General features: G+C 42.0%; 2 protein-coding genes across 4 annotated transcripts in view; one reads left to right on the top strand and one right to left on the bottom strand.

The window, feature by feature from the left end:
* The window catches only part of asap2a (ArfGAP with SH3 domain, ankyrin repeat and PH domain 2a), a 50711-nt gene extending 35227 nt beyond the window's left edge, over positions 1-15484 (top strand). Inside the window, exons 10-28 of one of the 2 annotated variants that reach the window (XM_020085102.2) lie at positions 878-981; positions 1718-1787; positions 2232-2319; positions 2970-3018; positions 3475-3641; positions 4434-4567; positions 4975-5069; positions 5985-6174; positions 6298-6383; positions 6742-6857; positions 7637-7704; positions 7809-7916; positions 8743-8959; positions 9878-10030; positions 10766-10850; positions 11323-11381; positions 11545-11624; positions 12271-12390; positions 13672-15484. In XM_020085102.2, coding sequence (XP_019940661.2) covers positions 878-981; positions 1718-1787; positions 2232-2319; positions 2970-3018; positions 3475-3641; positions 4434-4567; positions 4975-5069; positions 5985-6174; positions 6298-6383; positions 6742-6857; positions 7637-7704; positions 7809-7916; positions 8743-8959; positions 9878-10030; positions 10766-10850; positions 11323-11381; positions 11545-11624; positions 12271-12390; positions 13672-13746 — 2064 coding nt within the window. In that variant the 3' untranslated portion in view covers positions 13747-15484. The remainder of the gene's footprint in view (positions 1-877; positions 982-1717; positions 1788-2231; positions 2320-2969; positions 3019-3474; positions 3642-4433; positions 4568-4974; positions 5070-5984; positions 6175-6297; positions 6384-6741; positions 6858-7636; positions 7705-7808; positions 7917-8742; positions 8960-9877; positions 10031-10765; positions 10851-11322; positions 11382-11544; positions 11625-12270; positions 12391-13671) is intronic. The other variant, XM_020085103.2, reaches the window with a different exon arrangement.
* A 314-nt stretch (positions 15485-15798) lies between these two features.
* On the bottom strand, positions 15799-20279 carry itgb1bp1 (integrin beta 1 binding protein 1). Of its 2 annotated transcripts, none has more exons than XM_020084868.2 (7): positions 20027-20279; positions 18186-18302; positions 17638-17716; positions 17424-17554; positions 17243-17335; positions 16891-17040; positions 15799-16804 (listed from the first exon to the last, which is right to left on the bottom strand). In XM_020084868.2, exons 2-7 carry the CDS (start codon positions 18255-18257, stop codon positions 16733-16735), a joined length of 597 nt encoding a protein of 198 aa, XP_019940427.1. In that variant the 5' UTR covers positions 18258-18302; positions 20027-20279; the 3' UTR covers positions 15799-16732. The 2 variants fall into 2 exon arrangements, with proteins under 2 accessions (XP_019940427.1, XP_019940426.1); XM_020084867.2 differs by having other exon boundaries at positions 19964-20103.
* Positions 20280-20284: the final 5 nt, after the last annotated feature.

The following is a 20284-nucleotide window of genomic DNA, read 5'->3' on the forward strand; positions in this document are numbered from 1 at the left end:
AGCTCCTGGTCTCACCTGAAAATTGTTTTCTTCTCTCTTTCACTGCCTGCATCTTTTGTGAAACAAGTCTAGGAGAGTAAGTGGACATCATGTAAAAACCTGGTGGTTTACATCCTGTGCTCATGTTGGTGTTGTTGCAGTAACAGTGCTAGATGATATTTTACACGAGCTGATCATTTCTGTTCATGTTTCAGTGCTTTTGTTTATTTAAGTTCTGCTGCTGAGTTTAAATGACGTGTCGGTGAGAAATGTTTGATCTCGAGCAACGGTCCTGCTCTTTCGAGATTATCCCTTTGTCTGTCTGTGAGTGTGTGACGTGTGTGTGAGCCTGTGTGACGTGCCCCAATAAATTCATTAAAGTCCTGCCAATGCTGGCCTTCAGAATCCATCCTCTCTGTTTCCCAACAGGAAATGACATCACTCACACAAAATTCCTGACCTGTTTGTTCCTTTTTTGTTGCAGCTGTTGTTACATTGCAGTCAAACCTGTATATTCACAAGATAAATAAACATGTAAATTAGTTTAGTGAAGGTTTTATCTCCTTTCAGTTTACTAACGAGTCTAAAATGCTAGTGGGAGCTTTATGTTCAGAGGCATTAAAGCGCTTCCTATCTTCTCCTCGACCTCTTATACAAAATCATTCAGGCTCACAGCAGCACTCTCTTCCTATTGTTGATCATACTCGCCTCGAAATTCTCAGAGGAGCTGGAGAAGCAGAGGGTACATCAGCCATTTAACACTTCACCGGCTCCCACACGTTTGCATGTGGATTTGCGAATCCTGCATGCAGCAACTGCTTATTGTGTAATTTCCTAATTTGTGTAACGACTCTAATTTGTATAATCTGTTTGTGTGTGTGTGTTTTTTTCCCCCCAGGATTCACAGGTGCGGCAGAGCACCACCTACAGCCTGCACCAGCCACAGGGTAACAAAGAGCATGGCACGGAGCGCAGTGGGTACCTATACAAGAAAAGTGATGGGTTAGTATTTTAAAGTCATGTACAAAGATCAGATGCCAGATTCTATAGTAACAAGGTTTAAATATGTTATGAGAACATTAAGATTAAGATTCTTCATAACAGGAGGGAAAGCTTTGATTCAATTAGGCTGCAACTACTGATCATTTTCATTATTGAATAATCTGCAGATCATTTTCACAATAAACAGAAAACCAAAATGTCTATTCTGTTTTCAATGTATCAATGGAGAACCAGTCCTGCAGAATTTATGCATCTGAACTGATGACAGCCCGGTGTCACTCCATCCGTACATCCCATTCTTGTGAACACGATATCTCAAGAATGCCTCGAGAGAATGTCTTCAAATTTGGCTCAAACTTTCAGTTGGACTCAAGGAACTGATTAGATGTTGGTGCTTGATTGTATTTGCCTTGTGAATGTGATATCTCAGGAACACTTCCAGGGAATCCTTTCAAATTTGGCCCAAACATTCACACAGACCTGTGGATGAACTGATTAGATTTAAGTGTTCAGAGATCACAGTGACGTCATATCAGTGTGGAATTTTTTTTTACGTAGACTGAAACTGTACTGGTTGGAGAGGCATACAATTACAGGGCTGTTATTTTAGTTTTAATGCATTTAATATGATCCTGTTAAATATAAATATTTTATCACATGTCTCCTCTATGAATTTTGTAATTTGCTCTGCCACTGTATATGTGAAATATCTGATTGCTGTGTGGGTGTGTTGCAGGTTGAGGAAAGTTTGGCAGAAGAGAAAGTGCACGGCGAAGAACGGATACCTCACCATCTCACACGGCACGGTGAGCAAACATTAACACCTTCTTCTCTCTCGTCTCTGAAAACACAGCTGAAGACGGGACAAGTTCGGTGAGGTTGCTCTGAGTAAAACACATGAACAGACCTCCACTTGTGCTTCATTTCCCCTTTGCCACATTACCCACATCAGTTTCAGTGTCCTGGCTGCAGGCCTTCTCTCCCCTCACTGGCATGAATACATAAACAGCAGAGCAGCGGCGATCACAGGCCGAGTTCACGAGTTAAAATTCTTCTCACATCGCTGCCTCAGCCTCACTTTACTCAGTTTGTTCCCATATAAAGATTTAACTTGCTCACCATAGTTCATCTTACACGAGCAGCTTATCAAGTGTTTCATTTGGCTCCAGCAGCCGTCAGATACGGTTAAACACACCACCCTCAATCATTTATGTTATTTCTATTCCTCCACTCTCCCTTCTCTCTGGCAGGCTAATCGGCCACCAGCTAAACTCAACCTGCTCACCTGCCAGGTGAAACACAATCCTGAAGAGAAGAGGAGCTTTGACCTCATATCACGTAAGTTACTCCCATTTTTTTATCACTTAAGTTATCTTCCTATTTTCTGGTGTGAAAGTAAGAGAGGGAGCAGGGAAGACATGCAGCACAGGGCCTGGTGGGAACCGAACCCCCGGCTGCTGCAGGAGGCCTCAAATCTCGTACCACCCAATAGCTCACCTGGTTGAGCGGGTGCCCCATAGATCCCCTCCTTTATTTTTTTTATTTTTCCCTTTTCTTTTCTCCAATCTGAGGTTCTAACTACACATGCGTAGAGAGCAGATTAGATCATTTTTACAGAATATAAACTGACAAATCCAGTCGGACTGTGAGATGTGTCTAATGACCCCAAGTAAAGTAATTAAGAAGAGAAGATCACTTAAAGATTGGGAGGTGAAAATGTGAAACTACATGATTTAAGTTGCTTGGATACAGTGGTGTAAACTCTCTGACTTATTTCTGAAGACAGAAACAAGAGCTAAAAGAGATTTTTGTTTTCTGTTGAGCAGTTCAGCCTCAGCCTGGCCTGACAGTAGGATATTAACATTTTCTCTGGAGGGGAATCGCTCAAAGCTTTGACTTCATATCTTCTCCTCTCTTATAAATGCTCTTCCTCCCTTTCCTGTACCACTTCACTCCTCTCCTTATGTATTTGTTTTTTTTTCCTTTAGATGACAGAACTTATCACTTTCAGGCTGAGGATGACCAGGACTGTCAGATGTAAGTGCCTGTTCTTTCCTTGTGTGTGTGTGTGTGTGTGTGTGTGTGTGTGTGTGTGTGTGTGTGTGTGTGTGTGTGGTGTGTGTGGTGTGTGTGTGGTGTGTGTGTGGTGTGTGTGTGTGTGTGTGTGTGGTGTGGGTTTGTGGTGTGTGTTTGTGCACGCACGCACATTTGTGTGTTCAGACTTGTGCCAAGTGCATCCTGTTTACCACCCCAACCACTTTTTCCACACACTTCCTACCTCACACCGGTTTAGTCGTTTGGCCTTGTGTTTACCCAGCACCTCCTGCACATTAACTGCATTTTACACCACTCCCATTTTAAACTTTCTGCTTCAGCTGTTCCCAACCCCTTGTCCCACCCTTTCCATCGTCCTCTTTCATTATGGTAATGTCCAACTGACTCACTTCTCCTGTACACCCCTCTCCATCTTGTCCCGTCTCTTCCCTTCACTAGCTGGATCTCGGTGCTGCAGAACAGTAAGGAGGAGGCACTGAATCAGGCCTTTAAAGGGGACCAGCATGTCGGCGAGAACAACATTGTGCAGGAGCTGACCAAGGCAATCCTCGGAGAAGTGAAGAGGATGACGGGAAATGATGTTTGCTGTGACTGTGGAGCTCCCAGTGAGTGGCAAACACAGTAAATCCACTAAAAGACTAATAGCTACATGATGCAATGACATTTTGCTCTTTTTTAAGTGTGATTCCTGACTTTTTATATTCATTATCAACCCTTTATGACACATACACTGTGAAGGAAAGAATCACAATTTTAAAAAAACTTAATAACTTAATATTCTTATATCTGTAATGACTTAAAAATCATGGGGCATCCCTTAGCGTCTTCCCAACTTCCTGGATTTGTAAAGCCCAGTGATCTGTAATGGATGAGGTAAAGCAAATATCAAGATTGAAATAAATTAACTCAAATTATTTGATGCCTGGAAGGTAGGAACATTTCTAAAAATGTATGTTATACACTTGGAAAAGTGTTAGCAAAGGTTTATGTTTATAGTTAATAAACCGCTGAAATTATTTCAGACCGGATCTGTTAGGACTCAAATCTGTCTCTCAGTAATGTTTCCCAAATAAATATATATATATATACACATGTAAATGTATATTCTTAAACCTAATGTATACAACATACACATATACCCAGACATGTAAGGTGTATCTAGGTCAGACTTAGTCACAGTTTGGCTCTGTCACTTTCCTCTGACGTTTTTGTGCCATTAGATAGTGAAATGTCCTTCAGGCAGATATCACATTTCCAGAGCCCACAGCTTCCCACAAGGACACATCGAGTTTACTCAAGTGCTGCAGAAATTACTTCTTTACTTCAGTGAATTATTTCCAAGGAAAGTGTGTCACTCATGTGTTATTTACTTTTATTCTCTCCTCTTTCTGTGTCAGATCCGACTTGGCTGTCCACCAACCTGGGTATTCTCACCTGTATTGAATGTTCGGGGATCCACAGGGAGCTGGGCGTCCACTACTCCAGGATCCAGTCACTCACTCTGGATGTACTCAGTACCTCTGAGCTCTTGGTAAAGAACTTTTAAGGCGTCTGTCGCTGTATAAATCTGTAGGAGACTTTTCAGGCAGGACAAAATAAGTAAAGAGAGGAGGAAAGGAACTGAGGGTGAGTTTAGAACAGGGAAAGAGGGGACACTTGGAGAAGGAAGGTAAAAAGTATCCTCCTTGAAGTCTCCTCACTCAGAATAGCTGACATTTTGTTTGGCTTTTCTAATCACTGTTTGGTGCAGAGATTTACCGCCTGTGGGACGACCAGTATTACGCGCTTCCAGTCGTGATTGCGTGGTGTTAAGACGCCAGTTGTGTTGACCACAATCAGATCGGTGTTGTGCAGTTTTAATGTTTGTTTGTTTGTGTGTGTGTGTGTGTGCGTGCACATGTGTGCATGTGTGTGTGTGTGTGTGTGTGCGCTCCACAGCTGGCCAAGAATGTGGGGAATGCAGGCTTTAATGAAATCATGGAGGCTTGTTTAAATGCTGAAAATGTGGTGAAACCCAACCCAGCCAGTGACATGTAAGTCACCCCTACAACTCTTCTCCTACACACTCTATCTCTCTCCATCTCCTCCTCCTCCTCCTCCACCTCCTCCCTCACTTCTCCTGCCTCCTTCACTCGTCTCACATTACACTCTTCCACAATTGGCGACACCTTAATGATCCGGTGCCACTTCTTTTTAAACTGCATGATCAGCATCAGATCAGCACGCATTTCAACCAACTCGTTTATATCATTGATGACATGTTTATGATCAATTATATGACATGATAGGCCTTCAGGGAAAAACGCCTTTTCAGGGTTAAAACTGTTAAAACACTATAATTATGTATAGTTAGTGTATTTATCCATCATTAGGCTTTTATGCATCATATTTTAGGTGTAATATTTTTTAATTTGCAGATTTATCACATGATTCCACAGTTCACAACCTGTGCACATCTGCTCAAATCACATGGATGTGTCACATCTCCGACAAGTGTTGTAGACATAACAAAGAGGAGCAGTGGTTGTGTTTATTTTCTACACCTGTCCGACACATTTCTCCAACAGGACAGCTGATTTTATTTTTTTAAATAAAAGATAGTGAATGTTACAGAATTCAAAATTTTATGTATATATATTGCAGAAAAATTTGGTTTTAAAAAAAGCATCTCAGCATCAAAATATCAAGAATAAGAGGTAATAGATTACATGTTTATTTGTAGCACATAGTTTAATGCAGATGCAAAAAATGTGATCTCATTGATTTAAAAAAAAAAACATATTAGGACTGATAAAGTAGTGGAAATGTCAATTGTCAAATAACAAAAATCTAATTTTAACTTTTGATTGGCACTTTCTCTATATTACTGCTCAATCACACATACACGTGTGATACAGTCTTACCTGCTACCTGTAACTCCACACCTCCCTCCTCACATCCTCCTCCAGGCAGGCGAGGAAAGACTTCATCACAGCCAAATACACAGAGAAGCGTTTCGCCAGGAAGAAGTGTCCTGAAGCGACGTCGCGGCTCCACACGCTGTGCGACGCCGTGAAGGCTCGAGACATTTTCTCCCTCATCCAGGTGTACGCCGAGGGAGTCGACCTCATGGAGCCCATACCTCTGGCCAACGGACACGTGAGTACACTCAGTGTTTACGTCTTAGTTATAATAATCTGTTGCATCGCTGTTGCTCATCGATGATTCTTAATGAACACCTCATATTCTTGCGGTTTTATTCAAATGTTGTTTTAATTTCAGGAACAAGGAGAGACGGCCCTTCATCTCGCAGTGAGACTGGTGGATAGAACATCTCTTCACATTGTAGACTTCCTCACTCAGAACAGGTAAAGTGCAGCAGGAGGCAACTGTGCATTCATGCATCACCTCAGTTATTTGTTACTGGCAGAATGAAATATGCTCACAAGAGATTCAACAGTTAATCTGACTGTGCAGAAAACAGCATCAAAACTCTGTTTGTCCAAACTTCTTCTTTTAGAGCTATTTTCTGATTTATACTTGAAGCATAGAAATAATATACACACATTTAACACTCTGGGCAAAGCTGAGTTTGTTTGTCTTTTATTGGAGGACGTTGTATATCCAGTGCATCATAGAGGCTCTACAGAAGAAACTAAGGCTTTATTTTATGCCTCCGGTGTTTGTATTTAAGCTTTTTCTCTCCGTGTTTGTGTCCCCCGACAGTTTGAATCTGGATAAGCAGACAGCCAAAGGCAGCACGGCACTACACTACTGCTGTCTGACCGACAACAGTGAGTGTCTGAAACTGCTGCTGCGGGGGAAGGCCTCCATAGAGATCGGTGAGGAAACACACCAGCACTGAACAGGATGAACCATGTTTCATCACTGTCCAACTCCTTCCTCCTCCTTCTTTCCATTTCTCCATCTTTATTTTACTCACCCCTGGATTTTATTGCATTATATATTCAGTTCCTCATAGCTGTTTGCTGGTTTTAAAAATAATAATTTTACTGGCCACTAAAGCTGGATGTTCCATTTAAAGTCTTAGCAGTAAGCTAAGAAGAGAAGAAGAAGTAGCTAAATAGCTGTTTAAACTTAGATTTTATATATGAATACATGTAGAATTATATGATTCAGTTAGTATTATTCCTGCAATCATTAATTGATTAATTGATAAGTGAATGAGCAGAACCTTTAAGGTGCCTATTTTCATATGCAATTTATTATTTAAACATTTGAAAGCTTATTTTGGTGCAAACGTTTTTTTGTTCTTTAGTTACTGTTGATCCTATAAGTACTGTTTTCTCAAAAAGGTTTCTCTCATACAGCTTGTTCCATGTCCTTCACATTTAGTTCCCAGAGATTTGAGCTTTGCCAAAAGTCCATGGCAACTTTTTCTCACAACATCAATTTATCTGCTCCGCTCTGACACCAACAACACAAGCAGATAATAGATACACAGAGAGAAACCAGAGAGCTGCCCGGTGTGGGAAACAGTCTAATTACACATTTCTCATGTCACTGTGGAAAGAGAGTAAAGAAAATGGGCTGTGTCTTTGTGCTCATGTGGCATGTGGATACAACAGTGATTATATGTTTCTGTTGGTTTCTCTTCTAGCTAATGAAGCCGGGGAGACGCCGCTGGATATCGCTCGCAGGCTCAAACACCTACAGTGTGAGGAACTGGTGAGCTCACTGTTTTTAGACTCAGACTTATACATATCACTTCCTGAAACCATGTCGGTCATCTGTGTTTGTATGTGCTTGTTTTTTTTTTTTTGTCTGTGTAGTTGAATCAAGCACTGGCAGGGAAATTCAACGCCCATGTCCACGTTGAGTATGAGTGGTGTCTGCAGCACGAAGACTTGGATGAGAGCGATGAAGATCTGGATGAGAAGGTAAGAGACATTTAGAGAGTATTTATAAAGAAAACTGCGAAAAAAACCAAGCAGTTGAGTGAATAAGAATGAAACATATTTGGAAATATTGAAGAAATAAAAGGATTTGAAGCTTATAGAGGAAAGTCGAGACCTAAAATAAATATAACATATCTGGTGACTCCTTTTGTTAAATTTTTCAGTAAAATTGGATCTAATGTGATTCATAACGTCTCAGTTTGGGAGTAAGGATTGACTGAATTCAAAAGTGTCTAAGATCTATATTATTTGCAAGGAAATAGGTTTGTTTTTTTTGTGTGGTTTGATTGGACCTTATCATATTTTGCAGCCAATAACTTTATTGCTAGCACAATTATAAAAGAATGACCTGCTTTTAAATTTTGGTTTGAGAAATTTCCTTGTGTTGTGTTGAATTTGTGTTTTAAGCGTACCGCATTTAAAGAACACCAGAGGGCTGTTCAGAGAGAGATCTAGATTTAACTTCAAGTCGTGACCCACCCCTCCACAAAATTTCATGGAAATCCATTCAGTAGATTCCGCATCATCCTTTTGATAATCAAACGCAGATTAAAACATTGTCTTGTTGGCAGAAGTTAAAACCACACTGGTGACTGTAAAGTAGTTAAGTGTTTTTCTTCATCTCAAAAGAAAAAATATTTCAAGATTCAAAAGTAGGTAAATCAAAAACATCATGCCTTAAAGTCCGAGAGGAAAAGACCAAAGATGGCAAAACCACAAATCTCATGTTACATTCTCGAATCACGCTTACACTGTATATATACTTCACCTCTGACCGACCCACACTGACCCTCTGATGTCCCTGCAGCCCAGTCCTCATCGCAGAGACGAGCGACCGGTCAGCTGTTACACCCCGAGCAGTAACTCCACCCTGGGCCCTGGAGGCCGTGACGCCCTCGCCAAGGACAAACAGCGCGCCTACATGCCCAGTCTGGTTAACAACGAAACCTATGGCACCATCCTCAACAACAACCAGACTCAGACCACCAACACCTCCGCTCCACCTTTACCCCCAAGAAACCTGGGTAAGGTCAGACACAACAGCACCAGAGATAGAAGAGTGGAAGTCAAATGTAGATGGTCACAAAATACGTATCATCATCGTTTAATGAATGAAATCTTAAATCTTAGAAACTGGGTCTGAAGTTTTATTTCTAAAGTCTGCCTCAGAGGAACAACCTCCTTTACCTCTGCAGTATCCGTCAAGGTGAAGTCTCATTTCCCCTCGTGCCGCTGGTTGCCATGGCCTTTATGTAAATGACTCTGCAGTTCTGAGTGACACTTTGACCTGTTCTAACACCACAGATGTCTCTGGGTACACAGGCTGAGAAAAGTCACATAGCAGACAGATGGACAGGCCGCCTGCCCAGAGAGTTTCTGACCTCTTCACCAGGAAGGGTTGGTCTCATCCGGTCAAATGATCTCAGGTCTAAAGGGCAGGATTTATTTTCATGTTGAACAGAAGCACTTTCTGACACCAAACTGAACTTCATGAAAACACCGGCATTTTATAAAGGTGTGATAGTGTTTGATAAAACAAAAAAAAAACAGTCTGAAACCCTGGCTGATGAAAGTCACTGTGTATTTGCTTAGAGAGAAAAAAAGAAATGTTAGTTCTTTAGGCAAACTGACTTGTGACAAGTCCACCGCAGTGGATCTTTAATAACATTAGTGGTCGTCTGGAGTGCGGCCAAGAGAGTGGAGGAGAAACAACCAGCTGCTCACCTCACCACAGCCCCCAGCCTCGACATTCTGCACATTCCCTCTCCACATTAAATGTCGTTCTCGATTACACTCAAATTGAAATGGCTTTGGACGGCTGGACGCTGGTTCTGGCGATGTGAAGCACTCTCTCTCTCTTCTCTAATAATAATCTCTCTCTCTCTCTCTCTCTCTCTCTCTCTCTCTCTCTCTCTCTCTCTCTCTCTCTCTCTCTCTCTCAGTCCAGTTATCCGGCCTGGGTGGAATCATTCAGTCCTCAGCGTCCGGCAGCTGGAAGCCCGGTTCTTTAGACCTGGTGGGGCGACAGAGGTCTTCCTCAGACCCCCCCAACATGCACCCTCCTGTCCCGCCTCTGAGACTCACCTCGACTGGAGGTATGGAGAGACCTCCACCCATTGTTCCCTCTCAAACTAAACCAGTTCTTAAGTAAAAGCAATCGTAGATTCAAAGTTGATCCTCTCATAAAGACATGGACTGTGCTAAATATTAACATCTTGGAGACATATGCACCATATCTGTCATTTCTATGCAGGTGCTGGGTTTGATTATTCTTTATTTACACAGGTTGAATTCAAACAAATGACACACAAACAATTAAAAAAAAAAATGTCTCAATTGCTTAAAAACATATTCAAGCTTATAGAATATAATTATGTGCACAGAAAGAGAAATATGATTAACACTCACTGAGCATATTATTAGGAACACCATGCTGTTACTGGACGAGGTCGATTTTAAATCAGTGTCAAGTTGTTGAAAACTTAAGTTTGAGATTCTGCTCCGTGTTGACATGACTCAAATCATTTCCCTTTTTTTTTTCCTGAGAGACTGTTTTTGTGAAAATCCCTGTAGAGCTTCACTTTCAGAAATGAATCACGGTCAAAAGCAATGAGATCATTTTCTGCATGATTTTAAACTCTAAGATTTTGAACTGCTGCCACATGACTGACTGGTTGTATAGTTGCATGAATAAGCAGTGATACAGGTGAATGTAATTACTGTGAACCATCAACTGGAAGACTCAGCCTCTAAACAGCAAACGATTGATTCTGATTGATAGTTTTGCCAGTTTATTTGATTTGATCTGGTGTGTGACTCTGTGTTTCTAGGTCTGGGTCCTTCTTTGAACATACAGTCCAAATCAGGTCAGGGGCCACTGGGGTCCAGAGTGGCTCCACCCAAATCTCCTGCAGGGTAAGAAAATAAAACCCAATGTGTCTGCAGCTGTAAGAAAACTATCACCGTGTCCAAAAACCAGAGGGTTGAGCGATGACTCCACAGCTTCATTATCTTGCACCAGAGGACAATAGATTCATATATTTCAGTACACACACGCACACACAGGAAAATCATGTATTTCCTCAGGGTTGTGTATCTTGCTGTTGTGAACTCTTGCTTGTAATGTGCTGTTTCGTTTCCTCGAGAGGAATGAGCTCACACGGCTGCTGTTTAGCTACTTCATTAGCTTCCAGGCTAAACTCTGTGTCGAGCCAGAAGAGTAATAACCCTCCTCCCCAGTCGCCCCTTTTTTCTTTTTTATCTCCCCACTGGGCTGAAAGTGCTTCAATAAATCTGCTGTGGCGTCTCGGAGAGCTGGACACTTTACTGTGTCTTTACTACTCTAATAATGGGGACACATGTTTTTTTAAATTCTTTTATTTTCCAGCAACGATAAAAGCTTCAACAGAGGACCACTAAATCGAACACAGTCCATCGAAAGACCAGGTGAGAAATATACAGATAAGAGAGGGACAACATCACCTCAGGTCTAATCTGCGTCTGTCCAGTGTCTCCGTAAAGTTCACACATGTCAAATCCTGTTTCTTCTGTGGAAACGTGGAAAGTTCAGTATTTGCCTGCGTGACATAATTTCCTCTTCCTGTTCCAGCTAAGGAAGTGCCAGGATGCCCCCAGAACTCCATAGGTCAGTCCCTGCCTCCAGCCCCCATGCCGAGAAAGGCCTACCCAGTGAGTGCCTCATGCTTCCTCTCACTATCGTCCAGATACTGCAGCGTGTAAAGTGCTTATTCATTGATACTGTTGCACTGAATCATCGGCTGCTGATTTAACGAGTCGTGCTCCATGCCGTTGTTGGGTTTGTGCGGTTCCCTCCTGTGTATGGTCGGCCTATTGTCTCAGTGTTTCCAGTGTCCACTAAGGCAGTAAATTTCCTTCCTGTGCTCTCACTCTGTTCTTATGCAAAGATTCATTCACAGTTTCTGGAGAGAAGCTGTTTGTGCACGTCTGTTTTTAAGAATTTTAAGGTGGAAATCTTTGGATGATATCAGGTTTTCCTTTGTCTTCATTTGGTGCCCATGATGTAATGAATCAGGTCTTTCATCCCCCAAATAAACTTAAGTTGCTTTAATTCAGTACTAAAGTCCAGAGATTTTCCAGAAGGGCTGTACCTGAGAACGCAAATGTCTGAGTCACTTTCTCCGGAAATTTTCGAGATTGTTTTTCCTGCCAGCCCCAGAGTAAAATGTTCCAATAATAACATTAAAACAGAAAAAAGAGACCGAAACAAAATCAACCAAGATTGTGCTGCATGTGTTCTGGACAGTTCTCAACATTTTCTGCCCACACTTACTAAAACTTTTGTCGTGTTTCTCAGAAGCAGAGGCCGAAGCGAGTGAAAGCCATCTACAACTGTGTGGCCGACAACCCAGACGAGCTGACGTTCTCTGAGGGCGAGGTGATCGTGGTGGATGGAGAGGAGGACCAGGAGTGGTGGGTCAGTATCTCTCAGGCTGTAGACTCACGCTACAGGTTTCTTTTACATGAGATTAAAACATAAAGCTCTCCAAGCGCATGTCTTGTCCCACTGTGGTCCTGTTTTTACCAGCGCTCAGCAACTACGGTGGCTCACAGCAGAAAAAGTCGTGACCTCATTCTGGCCGTTATCCCGCACCGCCTCCTCGTCCTCCTTCTCTTTTCCCGCCTGCTGTTGCTTCCTCTGTGGAGCCCCTTGTGTGAACATGGACCAGCTGTGGCTTGTTTTCCTTGGAGCCACCTCGGGAGATATGACCGTATTTAGTCAATCTCTCTCTCTGTGGCCCTGTACGGACCCCATGTCCCCCGAGGTCCCGTCCTCCACGCTTCCTCTCTGTCCTGCGTTGTCACTCCTGTGTCTCTCATACTGAAATGAAACCACTGTACAAACAGGCGATGAAGTCACTGTGATGCTTAATTGGATTATTATATTACTAGAACAGCAAAGTTTCACTTTGAGTATCAACGTAAAAAGACACAAGGGTGTTTTGTTGTATGTTAAACAAGAGCGCAGCTCGGGACGCATTTCCCTGTCCAAACTCTAGGACTTTAGAGTCAGCCCAGAACTTTAGTGTCAGCCCAGCCAACGTGACCAAACCAAACCATCGTTTCAGAACTTTTGTCCGAACCCGGTGTCCACACTCTAGTGAAGACGGATCAGTGGATCAACACTGTTGCTTGTTATTCTGTATTTTTTTCTTCAGAGCAGAAACATGTCCTAGCTTTTTTTTTTCAGGTATAGAAGACGTTTAAAATGCCTTAATGGGCATAGATAAGCACTCTCTTCTTTTTAAGGTAATATTGTACAGGACATTCATTCTTACTATTTTACTGAGATAGTGGTTGTGATTTAGACCCTCATAGTTTTAGATGGTGTTTAGTAGAAATGGATGTTGACACTGATTTCTCAATCCAAATTCAATTTAATTTAGATTCAGTTCTAATTTGTTTGGGTTTTTTTGATAAGAAACAAGAATCATTTTGTAAGTGAAGAATCATTACGGAATCATTCAAACAAAAATGTAAATTAACTGGATTTTGTTTTAGCCAGTCCCAGTGTTTCTTTGTGTTTTAGTGATGTATATGTGCTTAAGGTGACATATACATCACTACAGACTAGTGACATGTTTTGGTGTCTTGGTGAAATAATACTTTCCCAAAAAACTGAATACCACCTTTAAAATCCAGGATTTTGGTTTGTATCTGCCCTCTGACCTTTCACCTCTGTCTTCCTTCCTCGTAGCTGGGCCACATCGAAGGTGATCCGATGAGAAGAGGAGCCTTCCCGGTCACGTTTGTGCACTTCATCGCTGACTAAAGGTCACACTGGGTCTCAGGAAGTGTCCCAGGAGGCAGCGTCCCACCGTCACCTGCTGCCTGTGTCTTATCGACACCCACCAACCCAACAACCTACAACCCACCATCACCCCAGTGTTTTTCAACATCATCGACATCATCGGCGTGCTTGCGGAAGCGTTGCTGATCCATTACCTTAGCTGCAAATTTGTGTGGCCGTCATTTCAGCGGTAGCACACACACATAGGCCAGTGTCGGTGTTGTGGATTTTAATGCTTGCTGTTAATGTTTCTGAGACAGACTCTAAAATTCAAAAACTCTTATGATTGTAGTGAACGGCCTCTCGCAATAAATGCACTTTCTTGTCTTTATCCTTGCTACAACATAAGACGACGTGACATGATGAAGGTTGTGTACAGAGTTCTTTTCTCCCGTTTTCTGCAAATGTACAAATGAAGACTCCAGCAATGTATCTTAACTCTAACTAACGACTGTGTGAGTGAACGTAGACGTCATGCTTACATTCCACCTCCGTGCATGAGCGATTTTATAAAAGCCCACCTGCTTCTAGGTGTAGTCGACCTCCTGTGTGGAGGTTTCTCTAATGGTGCTAAGTTAAACCCCAGAATATGCTAGAAACTGCACCCAGGGGGCGCTATCCTCCCTGTTTGATAGACAGACATTAAAAAGTGCTGCATGTAAAGAAAAGCCTTCACCTCAGCACCCCAGGACAAGATGTTTTTCCCCCCATGTGTGTAGAGTAAGAGAGCTGCACAGATTCTACGTCTTCCTCCTTCTGCCTGAGCTATTTTAGGAAAATATCCAACAGCAACACTCGACTTCTTCCTCCCGAGCTTCTTTGGGTCAAATGATGACAGTGACTGGAGCCGCAGCAGCCAGTAATTACCTTTATATCCAGTCTGACACCTCAGGCTGTCTTCACCTGACATCTGCCTTATTAGAGAAAGAGGGAGTGTGTGTCCTCTGCACAGAATAAACTGAAGATGACAGTATTCAACAATATTGAAGAAAGAGGAAATTAAACAAGTAAAATCAAGGGAATGTGATAAAAAACAGAAGTCGGCTGTGACTTCTGTTGCTTCCTCTCGTCTTTTAGAACACTCACACTCCGACATGCTGATTTTTAAATATTTTGACGCTCTCTACATACACACAGAGGAGAATTTCCTTCCCACAGCTTAAGCTTCTCATACTTGTACATTACCAGGGTTCTATAATGTAGAAAGATTAGTTGATCTATAGTGTTATTAAATAAATATAAAACACAATGTAATTAACTTTAGTTGCAGAGCAACTTTCTTTCTGTTCATAATGTTGATATCGAGCCTTCCATGGATTTGTGAATGACAAGCGAAGCGTGTGAATCACTGAGCAGATTCCTTCACTCTCTTCATCGTGTTTAATATGAACTCACTGGAAACAGGAAGATTTAATAACCTATTCATGTAAATATGTTTGGTTTGGTTTTGTTGATATTTAAATGTTAAGCGCAGAGTTAGCGTGGGCAGTAAATGTCTTTTTAATGCACTGTGGTGATGAGCAGTTACAGATGTGACCCCAGCTGGACCTGTGTGTGTGTGTGTGTGTGCTCCGAATACAAACACACTCACACTGCTGGGAAAATACACTCATCAGTTCATTCTCATTAACTGTCTGTGGATCACTGCATCGACTCTTAACTCTGTTGTGGAAGAAAATGGAAAAATGAAACTGGAATAATAAACTATGAAATAATACGATGAATTGGTCTGAGTGGTCTGAGTATTAAAATTAAATTAAAAAAGATTATTTGATTCTTGAGACCTTAATGCACAAAACTATTTAAACTTAATGGACTGCATATTAAAAGGACAACAGTTTAACTGGTGTGTCTCTCAAGTCGAAGTTAGATGGTGAAACAACAGCTCCCTCTGTTGGGTGATATTTCCACATCACTGCATCCACATTTTAGAAAGCGGGAAGAAAATGTTAAAAGAATAGTATTTCTTTAATCACACTTCATGATTGAAGGAGAAAAAATAGCATACATTTAAAAGTAAAGAAAACACTAAAATCAAAAAGGAGAAAAGAAATTTTAATCAGTAAAATACTTCAAAAACAAAACTTCTTCTTTATTGTACCAGATCAAATACATTTCAAAACCCAAGCTTAACTGGAATGAGGTGAACAGGAAGAGTATATGTACTAAGTGATGTCCAGTTAGTGCCACAAATGTAAACACTTTTTTGTTGCTCCTAAATCTTTCTAATGCTATTTTACAGCCCATTACGAATTATCTGGTGTCGGGTGTAAAATCAAATCAAAAATCAAAGACTAAACAAGAAATTTGAAACAAGAGTAAATAAGAAATGGGCACAAAACGTATTAAGAAACGGTGACTGCTGTTGTACCGACACTGTTTCGACACAAAGACACAAAATGATTTAAAACCTCTGATCAGAGTGGTTTTCCACGTGATGAGAAACAAACTGTCGCAAAAACTGTACCGTCAAGTTTTTAATGTCTCCCATGAATGATCACATGGTGGAGACGTGTTGCAGCATCATGTACCGTCATTTATATAAATATGAGGCAGTTACATTTCCTAGATTAAAACTGTGCACTGTGCTCCAAAGTAATTTTTTTAATGCAACCATTTCCCTCCTTTCCAAACTTTATTTTTAAGGTCGAAGGAAGAGGTGAGGTAAAGGAAGCTAATTCCAGGGAACTGACTGAGACAAATTCTCTGTGGATGTGACTCAATGGAGAAAGAAGGGAGGATGACTGAACATGACTCAGCCAGCGAGCTTGAATCATGAATCGTAAAAACTAACAGAGCGGCAGATTTACCCTGCACTTCACCTCTGTTAATAATAACACAGTAAAGTTGGGTGAAAAGGGAAATGGTTACGTGTTTAACAAACAAACTGCAGGTATGGTGGTTTTCTTATTATCTGTTGCTGCGTTTGTTTCTGGACAGATCTCTGCAGCGGTCCGTGTCTCTGACCTCAGGACTTGTCTGACGTCAGAGCGCAGTCGAAAGAAGCCGACAGCACTTTGCAGATGGACTGAGCCTGCTCCTGTTCAGACAAAGGAAGACTCTTGTTTAACACTCCAGATCTGTGTTTGTGTTACGCTGTTTCATTTGAAAGTTGTTCACACTCACGGAGCTGCTGCACTGGTACACCCAGATGCTGCACTCTTCTTGCTCCGGATCAGTGGTTTTGAGAGCCAGGAGGTTCTTCCCTGCGCCGAGGCCATCGTCGTAACACAGCATGCGCACGATCAGGTACAGAGGGTGACGATGCAGCACGTCCTGGCCGAGGGAAAACACTTGATCAGTGACTCGTACATTTTTTGGATTGTGCTACATGGTCAAGAAAGATAATCGTTTTCTGGATTATGTCCCAAAAAAAGTGGAGGGAACGTCGGGGGAATCCCTGATTATTTGCGTCTATGATGCTGAATTTCTCAGTGATGAGTCTTCAATCACTTCTACGTTTTGTGCTGCTACTCACACACTGGTCCAGTGAGGACACTTTGACGCCGTACTTGGACACTCCCAGAATCATGTCCTCCTCTCCGGGCACAAACGGCAGCTTTCCGTCTTGCTGAGAAACGGAGCAGAACGTGTGAAGCAGTTTTCTCTGTCTCTGAAAGCATCGTTACTACTCACAGTGCGTCTCTGTCCATTCTCACCTGAGCAGCATCAATGTAGTTGATGAGGTCCAGAGGCTCCTGCAGCGTCCTGCTCATGTCAAACTGTAACTTCTTGATGGCGCCCACGTACTTCACCCGGAACTCAGCACACGCATCAGATGCACTGTTACCTGACGTGTCAAACAGTGAGTTGGTTAAAGAAGAAACGGGAATAAGAGGAGGAGAAGGGGAGGAAATGTATCTGATGACTGACCTGAGCTCTTGGTGGAGTCTGTGTCGAGGCTGGCAACCGTGCTCGATCTGGAGAGCCCCCCCAAACTAGAATCTACAGACTACAGAGACCCAAACATGACCAGGTAAGAAGACATGCACCAAAGTCCAGACATTTTCCCTGAAATTTGCCAAGAGGAGCTGATATGTGAGGATGCAAATGTCCGAGTCAGTTGCTCTGGACCATTTTCCTGCCAGCTCCGCAGTAAAATGTCTGAATGAGAATAAACCAGGAACATTTCTGGAAAATACAAAACTGGAAGAATCCAAATATCTCAGGTGGAAAAAGTGGAGCCATACACCTAGAAGACGCAGATGAAGATGTCAACTTGGAAACAACGAGATTCAAGAGCTCTTGTGATGCGGATCAGTGCTGGTGTTAATGTACCGTAAAGAAAAACACTGATGTCTGCAGTAGAATTCAAATGTCAGGTCCTGCCTCCTGCGTGCTCCGATGCCCTCACCTGAACGCTCCTGCTGTGTGTGTGTGTGTGTGTGTGTGTGTGTGTGTGTGTGTGTGTGTTACTGTACCTTGCTTTTAGTGCTGATCTCACTGCTTTGCGAGCTGCTGCTGCTGTGGCGCTTCTTGACTTTCCGGAACATCCTTCACCATGACGACACCATCAGGGCCTCCAACCCCCCACAGGCCTGGATCATTACAGGCCACGGTGTTAAAAACATGACACAGCCGCCTTCTCGCGTCTCAGCAGAGATGATGAATAATTGATCGTGGAACATAGCGTAGTCTGAATTTTTAATAACGGCTAAATGAGAGTGTAGACCTTCAGCTTAACAATTTCATTTAGCTATGATCCTCTGTGTGTTCTAAATGTGTGTGTGACAGCTGCACAGCCTCTCACATCATGTAAATTATAGAGTGTGAGTTAAGCTGAATTCATTCTGAAGTCACACACACACAATAATAACACTAGAGCTGAGCCAAGAGGGATTTTTGAGGCCAAGGACAGTTCCAATATTCAGGATTAAAACTTTTCCAAAAAACAGTATAGAGATATATCGCCCGATATAAATTAAACTCTTTTCAGTTCATTGTTGGAATATCAAATAATTTCAAAAATTAAATTGAATGAATGAATCCTGTTTATCTATTAAAATGTGATTTCTTTTTAAATATATATGAATAAAACATTTTTGGGTGATTTCCTGTTTCGATAAAAAAAAAAACTATTCTGCCCAAAACAATACGACTTTGAAGACACTGAGTAAAAGACATATTTTACTTTCACTTTCAAATGACCTTACTTTTATTTTGTAAACAAAGTTGTTAAACGTTTCATTGATGAATTATCTTTGTTTTTAACTTGATTATTTCCACAAGTCCCCAATTTAACATCTGAAGCCAGATAATATAAAATATAATAAAAATGATATAACTTCATAATAACAATACAACAGTAATAAACACAGTATGATGAAGTATATACCAGCAGGGTGCTTATAATAAAGTACAGATTGAAGTTTGATCAGAAGGAGCTGGATCAGAGAATCGTTCTCCTTGTTGTAGTTGAGTCTAGAAGAGATTCTTACGGATATGATGGTCTCTCTCTCTCTCTCTCCCTTCTTCTCTCTAACTTCTCTCTCCTCTCAAACTTCTTTCTTCTCTATCTTTTCTTCGTCTGTCTCTTGAACTTCTCTCTTCTCTGTCTGTTCTCTCAAATTCCTTTCTTCTCTATCTTTTCTTCATCTCTGTCTCATCTTTCTTCTCTTGAACTTCTTTCTTCTCTCTCCTCTTTCTTCTTTCTCTTCTTTCTTCTCTATCTTTCTTCTTCTCTGTCTCTTCACTTCTCCCCATTGAAAAGGAGCGAAGGCACTAACCTCCGGCCTCTTGTAGTGAAACTGGAAGTCTCTATTATAACCTAAGAAAAGTCACAGACTACAGAAAGCACCTTGAGACCACGTGTTGTGAAACTGAAGAGGCCTCGATTAAACCAGAAACAGGTTCAAGTGTTACACCTGCAGCCACTGAACTTCTCCCAGAGTCCAGCGGGGTTTAGAGATGGAGGTGCTTCATCACCGTGGATCCCAGCTCACTACTGAAACGATCCATCCATAGAAACACCTCGGCCTCCATGACACTAATAAACCCCCGGAATCAACAGGTAACATCAGACCTCGAACCTCTGAAGATCCTGAAACTTCCACGCGCTTGAACAGAGAAGCCCAACTCAGCCAGCTCCACCTTAAACGTCCTGCATCTCACTCCCTGGTTAAAACGCGACTTTCTCCGGAGGCTTTAACAAACACAAACACACACAGGAAGTGGAGACTGACACAACACGCACTCTTACCTGTGTTGGTGTGTGTCTGTGTGTGATCTCAGGCGGAGAGCCGGAGTTTCTCTGTGTGTTTACCTCCGGTTTGTCTCCGCAGCTTCTCCCGCAGCCTCCACCCAGCTGCGCTTAAAGGCGACGCACATCCAGCCCGACGAGAAACAGCGCAAAAGTGACGTCATGTGTCATGTCGTTTAGAAGAGTAATGAAAATGTTTATTTTTCAACTTTTCGTTTTTAGATTCTTCGTTATTTCCTTGTTTTAATCTCGCGAATTAAAAAAAAAAAACAGCCAACGTGGGACTCGGAACTTTTCTCCACGCGCTGGATTTCTCATCGG

This window comes from Paralichthys olivaceus, chromosome 12, assembly GCF_024713975.1.
Source record: "Paralichthys olivaceus isolate ysfri-2021 chromosome 12, ASM2471397v2, whole genome shotgun sequence".
NCBI lineage: Eukaryota > Metazoa > Chordata > Actinopteri > Pleuronectiformes > Paralichthyidae > Paralichthys > Paralichthys olivaceus.

Bases quoted from the DNA above. Each gene is read 5' to 3' on its own strand.
- itgb1bp1 (XM_020084868.2), bottom strand. From the start codon at position 18,257: ATGTTCCGGAAAGTCAAGAAGCGCCACAGCAGCAGCAGCTCGCAAAGC. The intron at 17,717-18,185 runs GTACAGTAACAC...GGGTCTCTGTAG, and splicing joins AGATCAGCACTAAAAGCAAG to TCTGTAGATTCTAGTTTGGG. The intron at 16,805-16,890 runs GTGAGTGTGAAC...TTGTCTGAACAG, and splicing joins TGTACCAGTGCAGCAGCTCC to GAGCAGGCTCAGTCCATCTG.